Raw genomic sequence first — 8,102 nt, forward strand, 5'->3', positions numbered from 1 at the left:
TATGAGCTGTTTTCTACTTTGGTTTTAGAAAGAGGTAGAACCAATTCAATTACCAGTCAATTTATATCTGCATTTTGACCAATAGTCAAATGTCTTTTGACCAATAATGCATATCACAATCTGTTAGCTTGTCTGTGCTACCAGAGTATTTATCTTGCTAGTTGTGAGGCAAATGCTAAAGTGAATGTTCATCCTTGAATGACGGTCATTATGCATAACTTTAATCTGATTATTGGATTGTTAATAGTAATATGTTAGAATACTTGTTACTGAAGCAAGGGTCAGATTAGAGTAACGCATTACTGATGTGTTGATGGCATAATTGTTTGACATTTCTGCTCAAGCTATTTACTGATCTGTCAGGTTTCCGATATGTGTCCCCCCAATGAGACGGTTTCCTACGCCCTTGGTTAGAATACTTTTAGTCAAAAGACAAAAAGTTGTCGTCCTACTTCATAAATGTAGTACTTTAATCATTAGAAATGTTCATACAGTCCGGGTACCAGAATGCTGACCAGGTCACAGATGGAGATCTGCTGCAGCCTCCAGACAGAGCTTCTTTGATTGATAGGAAAAACCTACATACTTTAGAGCAAACTTCTTCTTCTTTGGTTTTTACTGGCAGCTTACAGACTTAGTGGAGCAAACTTTACAAGCCATGTGCATAATAAGATGTCATTTAAAATAAAAAAGGCGCAAGAAAACATGTACAGTAATTAAACGTTTTTTTTTGGGCGAAGTCTAAATATGGAAATGTATAGAGGAATCGATGGCAAAAAGATTTCATTCTCCATTTTTAAGTTACAAATAACAAATCTCTTTAGCTCATTGTGTGTGTGATCTGTTCCTGCAATATGACATTGGTGAGAACAAGTGTATTACCGACGCAAATATAGAACTTTGTAAATTTAATCCAAGTACAAAGAATTATCCTTCAAGCAAAGTCAACTAAACTGACTGCATGTGCTGCTGTAGTGTCGCTGCTGTAAAAATGTTTATGACAGCCGTAAATTAGATGTCATATTTAAATGATGTTACGCTCCTGGTGGAGATTTCAGGATCAACATGAAACAATGTTGCTGTGAAGCATTTGCCTCCTTACCGACTTCTTCTGCTTATGTTGGACTTCAGTGTTTCAGACCATCAGACATGCAAATATCAGACACAGATAACACTAGTAAATGGAAATGACAGTTTTCAAATGATGATTTTATTGTTTTTGAAAGAGAAAGGCTTTCGAATGTCAGAACGATAGAATCAGGAAACGACTTGATAAAGCCTGTGAGGTGAGATTTCACACCTTCAACTAAAGAAATTCAAGAATATCAGAGTAATTTCTAAATCTTTGAGACTCTTGCATACCATAGTGTCAGTGAGTTATTATCCTCCTACGAAGGACCCAGATTACTTCCAGGGTGAATCAGCAACACATCCAGCAGGTCACAAAAAACCAAGAGCATCTGAAGCACCACTGAATCCTCAGCTGCCTCAGTAAAGGTCAGAGTTCATGACTCCACAATATGTAATCGACTGAGCAAACATCCATGAAAATCCTTCTAACCTTGCCTCAAAAAAAAATGAAAAGAAAAACAACATATTGAAAGTCTTGATCCAGTCAAAGCCTGGACTTCTATCCCATCCTAATCCTATTGGTGACATGACCTTGAACTAACTGTTCAGGCTCAAGGACTGTCCAACATGTCTGAAGCTCTTAAAAATAAATCTGCAAAGAAGACTGGACCTAAAACCCCCAATGTGACGTAGTCTCTGTTTATTTATTTATTCATTCATTCATTCGTAACACCCTGTTAGGTGTTTCTTTGAGAGTTACTGTTTTTTACATTTTGATGTGCTTTATTCGTGCACAATGACATTAAAAAGAATTCTGATTCTGATTCTAAATAATTCTTCGGTTCAGGGGCATATTACGTTTTCCCATAAGGCCAAGCTGCTGTAGGCACCGTAGCGTCTGAAAAATACGAGTTGTGATTTGTACTGTTATCTTTGTTTAGTGATCTTGAAACAAAAGTGTGGCAGAAAGAATCTGTAAGGTGGGCAAATACTTTAATAGCTATGTGCAACCAGAAGATGATCCAGGATGAGATTGTTTTAATTTATGTTCTCAAGTAAATTGATAAATGTAGTGCAGCTGCAGCTGTAAATCCACCCTGGCTTGTGGTGAAATCAGCAGTTATTGAGCTACCATGTTCATAAGGTGCTTGCATGAGCCTCGCTGCTGGCTGCAGAAGCAAACGGTCAGCCCGTGTGTTAAGGTGTCTTTTCCCCCCTGCAGTGACTCTGTGTCCAGTGTCGGCTCTGTTGGCTCAAAGGACGTTGGAGAGGGCATTCGCTCCCGTAGAGGCGGCTCTCCCTACAGCAGCCAAGATGGCCGTCAGTCTGTCACTGACACCATGAGCAGCTACAGCTTCCGGTGAGGGTTCACAACATCCATACATCCAAGATGTACAATTAAAGAAACACATAACAAAATAATTCAACCTACTAAATTTACACAGTCTCTTTTTTTTGTCTTACAGTTTTACAATCTGTTAGAATAATGAAAATTATTTTTATAAATGTCTTTTAAAAGGAATTATGTGAAATTGATATTTTTTTTTTGTTTTACATCATGTTATGTAATGTCGTTCCCTTGTCAAAAACACCTTGAGTGTTGCTTTGATTCTTTCATGAATGTTTGAGAAATCCTTTAATCTCCATGGCAACCACTGAACTGTGTAAAACACCTGATTGGACCTAGCTCTGCCTTCACCAAGCTTCAGAGCTTCTGCCTCACAAAGCAGCCGACCCCTAGGACTCCTCCCACTCAGCTCCTTCAGACTAGCCATCAGCAATTAGCAAACACCTGGTGGAACGGTGGACCAGTATAGAAGCAACTCTGGTAAAAACGTTGTTAAAATAGAGGGGCCATGTTGTGATGACTTCCTGAAGGCGGAGTTTCAGACAGAGCAGGAGTTTCTTAAAGACACAGGAGCCTAATTTGAAGTTGTTAAATTACAAAGTCAATTTTCTTTTGATGTATACAGCATTGATGTAAAGTCACAACACAACACAAGTGATTGTCCACTGCTGATGTGTGCTGGTCCAGGAGAAGTGAATGCTGCAATCAGTGACTTGAGGCAATCTAAATTCAAATGAAAAAAAAAAAACAAAAAAACTGGGATTGGCTAAAGTAGGCAGGTCAAACCTTTAGGAAGACTGAAAAAAGGAAAACTGGACTCAAAACTGTCTATAATACTAGACAGGTACTATTATCAGTACCTGTCTATTATCAGGTACTGTAATAGACAGCTTTCTGTTATTCACTGCAGTTCTTGTTTGGACCCTGACGATGAGGGCTCTGAGGCCGGCGGTGTTGGTGCCACTGGCGGTGCCAGACATCTCAGCCGGGCTCCGTCCTCCTCGGCGCTGTCCGAGCTGCTGGACGGACTCCGGAAACGCAGGGCGAGCACAGAGGTGACGAACGGGGCTGGCAGCGCCGTCTCCCTTCCCATCTACCAAACCACCGGAGCCTCCACTCTCCGACGGAGGGCCTCGGGTCTTTCCCTTGGTCCGGCAGACGTCCAGGAGCTCCGGCCTGGCCCTGGCATCCTGAAACCGCCGTCTCCTCTGCTGCCGCGTGCCACCAGCTCTCGCTCTGTCGCCGACTCAGAGAAGCTCCCTCGCTTCAACTCGAGCAGCTCGGCCTCCTCGCTCCCATCCCTACCTCGCCTCTCCTCTCTGTCTTCTCTTGCCGCCCGCCATCCTCCTCCGTCCCTGTCCATCCCCGAGGAGGACCACGATGAGCCCCTGCGCTCGGCGGCCACTCCCTTCCAGCGCTTCCCGCAGCCGCTGCGGCGGTGCATGCTGGAGAGCATCACAGCTGCTGCGGACGGAGGCGAGGGTTTCCTTGGGTCAAAACCCATGGTCTTCCAGAACCGGCGTCTGACCGGCGGCTGCGATGACGCTGCCTCAGACATCCTGCCCGCTATCCGCAGGGCCCAGTCCACCAGCAGCCTGGCCAGCTCCATCAGAGGAACCAGGAGGGCGCTGAGCGTCCACTTCGGAGAGCTGCCCCCGTCCACGCGCAGCAGGAGGAGCTCTGAGACGGAGTCGTCCAGTTCAGGCGGGTCCGGGGGAAGCTCCCAGGGCAGCGGGCAGCGGCGGAGGCTGGAGCAACCGCAGGGACAGAGACTGGAGGCGGAGGGGAGTGAGGGGGGAGACGTGGCTTCAGTCATGAAGAAGTACCTGAGGAAGGAGGTCGACTGATGCAGGCCAGGTGAGCTGTAGACAGGAAATGGAGCGCCGGGTTTCCCTCATAAGCTTGGCGGGCCACCAGGCTGTACTTCCTCCCCCATCAGGCTGAGCATTGTTTGTTCGTTTTAAGTTGTTTATTTTTATGCACCAGGAACATTAACTGCATTTCTGCTACAATTTTGTTTATATTCTGCTGATGTTTAAGAAACACAACTTTGCAATTGTGGTGTTTCCATTAAATAAAAATGAAATTCAAATCACATCGAATCACATGTGAATAAACTTGTTCCCATGATAAGTTATTAAAGATTATGGCAGCAATGGATGTAAACAGTTACATGAGATTTATTCATAATACATCTGTGGTGCTAAGCTCATCTTCTGTCAGATAATCAGAGGAGACGTCAGCGTCTTATTCAGGTTTTGGAGCAATAGGCTACTTGGAAATAGTTTTGGAGAAATTGTACTTTTTGATTTTACATAAAAGTTATGGGTTCTACACACTAGAATGATACACAACTTTTTATGAACTGTGATTCTGTGAGCTCTAGTGGAGTCAGATGCAGCATCACCTCCTGCCTGTCCACCAGTAGTAACATCCAGCTGTGGATCACGTCACTTGTGTGATGTGAAAAAAGTTTCTTGATGCGGCCAGAAAAAAAGCACCTCAACATGAGTTTTTTTTTTTTTTTAATTGCTGTGTTTTCATCATGCAAATGTATGTTTATAACTTCATTTTGCACAATTCTAGAGTTGCAGACAGAACAGATGGATGAAGCTCGGTTTCAGTTGTTTTTGGACTGGTGCGTACCAGTTTCACCGTCCCTGCATCTGCCCGTTGGCCTCGCACGCTAATATTTCTAAATTACGACTCCAGTGAACCTTGGGAATTTTTTATAACTTTTAACATTTAACTCGGAAACACGGCTGGCCACTGGTGGACCGCCCTGCCTCCGGGCTTCACAGGTTTCCGGGGGAAACCCTGGAGTGGCGTCTGAGGGAACATTTTCATTCACACATCAGGTTATTCATGCATCAAATGACTTCAATATCTGGGCCATATTTCCCAAAAGCATCTTAAGCTGATTGAGAAATCCAGTGGAGGGATCACAGCTGAAGTCACACCAGCGCAGCATTTTATTTCTTCATGACTTAAAACAGGCAGGTCCCTGATCAACAAATGAGCCACCAGCTTTGGCTGTTGCTGATCCCACAGCATATTACTGTGTGCTAAAGATTTGCTTCTATTTCTGTAAAATATTGAAGTTCCTCTGAATTCCATACTCACAGATTTCAGCGACTATATCAAATTCTCACAACTAATTGAAACCCATAATTTAGCTTATATTAGGAGTTGAACATCACGAGACCAAAAGAAATTTAAAAATTGTTTTTTTTGATTAATCACATTTTTTGATTTATGAAGATTTTATATGTGGAAAATTAGGATTTTTTTCACCAATGCACTTATTGTGTAGTGTAGGTCAACTCTACACTAAATTTATGTTTTTAATGACAAGAAAAAAAAGTCATATAACAAGAATACAGTCATAATACAATAAAGTGAAAGTAATATGAGTATAAAGTTTTAGTATTACCAGAATAAGATTATAATATTAGGAAAATAAAGTTTATCAGGACTCCAACATGAAAAATAACAAAACAATAAAAACCTAAAATGAGCAATAAGTGCATCTGGTAAAGTTATACTTTGTTTTTGGTTTTACAAATGAAGAAATATTTAATCTGTTAACACATTGGCATCAAATTATCAGTAGTAGGACTTTTAATGACGCATGGTGCAAACAAATATATCCGTGTGTGATTTTAATTTTGTTTCTTATTTAATGGAAACATAATTGGGAAGTTATGTTTTATTGACACAATATTGAGAAATGTTGCACACTTTTGTAATGGAAACTCAGCTAGTGAGAACCCACTGTACAGTTAAGTCGTTTCATATGAAGTACTCTGATTGGCTTTTATTTCAAGGCTAAAAATTCAACTTAAAAATATAACCAAAAACACATTTTTTTTGCAGATTTTTTTTTTAATCCAGCATATCCATGCATTTTTATTATTATTATTATTATTTTATTATTTTGCTTGAAGAATTATACAAATGTGTTTAGAACACAGCTCTAAGGAGAAAAATGTGATCGTTATCAGGGAAATGCAGCCATGATTATTTTGGCAGCGCTGCGCAGCAACCATCAGCCACGGCCATTAATCACATAACACAGAACAAAATAACTTCATTTTCTACCAAATGAGCTGCTCCTGCTGAGGGTCGGTGTAGCATGACTCAGGCTGAATTAAAGAGGCCTTTTTGTTTCCAGTCCCGGCTGAATATGAGGAGAGGTTCTCAGGTGGTAGACAGATCCGGGCCTGGGCTTGTATCATATCACACCTTGCTTTCACATCAGCCTCTGTTCTGACCATCATGTTCTTTTATGCTTTTTTTTTTTTTTTTTAATATCCCATCAGCCTCCTCGTGTGTTGGCTCCCAGCTGTGAGCTTCAAAGAGACTTGCAGACCACAGGATGCTGAATGAATTGCTTTGGAAGTCAACGCTGACGCTTTAGACTCCTCATCCGGATATTAAAGCCACCGAGAAAAAATAAAACAAAAGCACACTCTCTGTATTTTCAAATACGTTCTGTTTGTACATGATTAAAAATGAATGAATGATTTTGGAGTTGTGTCTATGTGCATTTCTTACTTTGAGTCATTCATTTGAGTTTATTTGCATATTACTGTTCTTTTTCTTTTTTTTTTTTAAATCCTTTTTCATTCAGAAACATTTTCTTACACATATGCAAAATGTGCTTCACACTTAATGTGTGGAACTTTTACAAAGATGTTTTTTCCATATCTGTTCAACCTGTTACCATGTTGTGACAGTTTAGTATAAGAGATAATTTGTGAAAAAATATTGTTTCTCCCAATGTTACTATCGTGGTCCTCAAACAGGCACCGCTTCCGGTCAAAAACAACCAGTCAGAGCCAGGAGGAGGGTCTTAGAGCTGCTAATCACTCTATGTACGCTGCTCAATGTGCTAACGGTGGAAAAATAACTTACCATTACAGGAAAACCATTTATCTGCCGTCATCGGTGGCTATGCTAACTAGCCTCAACAGTTGTGGTGAACCAACTAGCGTAGCAAAGAGCAATAGTGAGTTTGAGAGTGATTGACAACAATAAGACCCTCCTCCTGGCTCTGATTGGTTGTTTCTGACTGAGTGGTGTGGCAAAAAAAACAAAGAGAACAAAAGTTATACTGCAGCTTTAGGGCCCCGTCTAAAAACACTTACAAATGCCTATTTTAATACTTCAAATACTCAGGAAACCATCTTGGCACTACAACAGAAGATAACTACAGTGTTCCTGATGGCCATTCTTGTCTTACTGCCAATCAGCATCAAGGTAAATGAATGGTGCTCCTGAATTGGCTGCTTTACAAACACCAGCTAACAGAAGGTCCAGCAGCCTTCAGGAAAACTGCCTTTCATGTCAAATATTTTAAATATACTGAACACAAAAAATCAGTGAGTAGGCAAATTTTCTACAAATAATTTGGAGTTTTCACAAAAAAAATCTAGGAATAGGTGAATTAACAAATTGAAGTCAGGTCTGGTGAATATGACTCAAATTGAACTTTTTTTAAAATTGAATTGTAGGAAACTGTCTGTGGTCTTATAGAATAAAATAAAATCATTTCCTGTCCCATGGTGGGGAAATTCAGCTGCAACAAGTTAAAGTGAAAGTTGTGATGTTCCATTGTCTTCATGATTGATTGAGTGTAAGGGTGCATGGTGGTTCAATGGCTTCATCAGTGAACACGCTT

At 41.0% G+C, this 8,102-nt stretch overlaps 1 protein-coding gene across 3 annotated transcripts in view; it reads left to right on the forward strand.

The window, feature by feature from the left end:
- myo18b (myosin XVIIIB) overlaps positions 1 to 6,952 on the forward strand; it is a 61,099-nt gene extending 54,147 nt beyond the window's left edge. For all 3 annotated transcript variants that reach the window (XM_081613641.1, XM_081613639.1, XM_081613640.1), the window contains 3 exons: positions 2,294 to 2,431; positions 3,330 to 4,276; positions 6,742 to 6,952. In XM_081613641.1, coding sequence (XP_081469767.1) covers positions 2,294 to 2,431; positions 3,330 to 4,266 — 1,075 coding nt within the window. In that variant the 3' untranslated portion in view covers positions 4,267 to 4,276; positions 6,742 to 6,952. The remainder of the gene's footprint in view (positions 1 to 2,293; positions 2,432 to 3,329; positions 4,277 to 6,741) is intronic.
- Positions 6,953 to 8,102: the final 1,150 nt, after the last annotated feature.

This window comes from Poecilia reticulata, chromosome 12 (genome assembly GCF_904066995.2).
Source record: "Poecilia reticulata chromosome 12, P_reticulata-male-v2, whole genome shotgun sequence".
Taxonomy (NCBI): domain Eukaryota; kingdom Metazoa; phylum Chordata; class Actinopteri; order Cyprinodontiformes; family Poeciliidae; genus Poecilia; species Poecilia reticulata.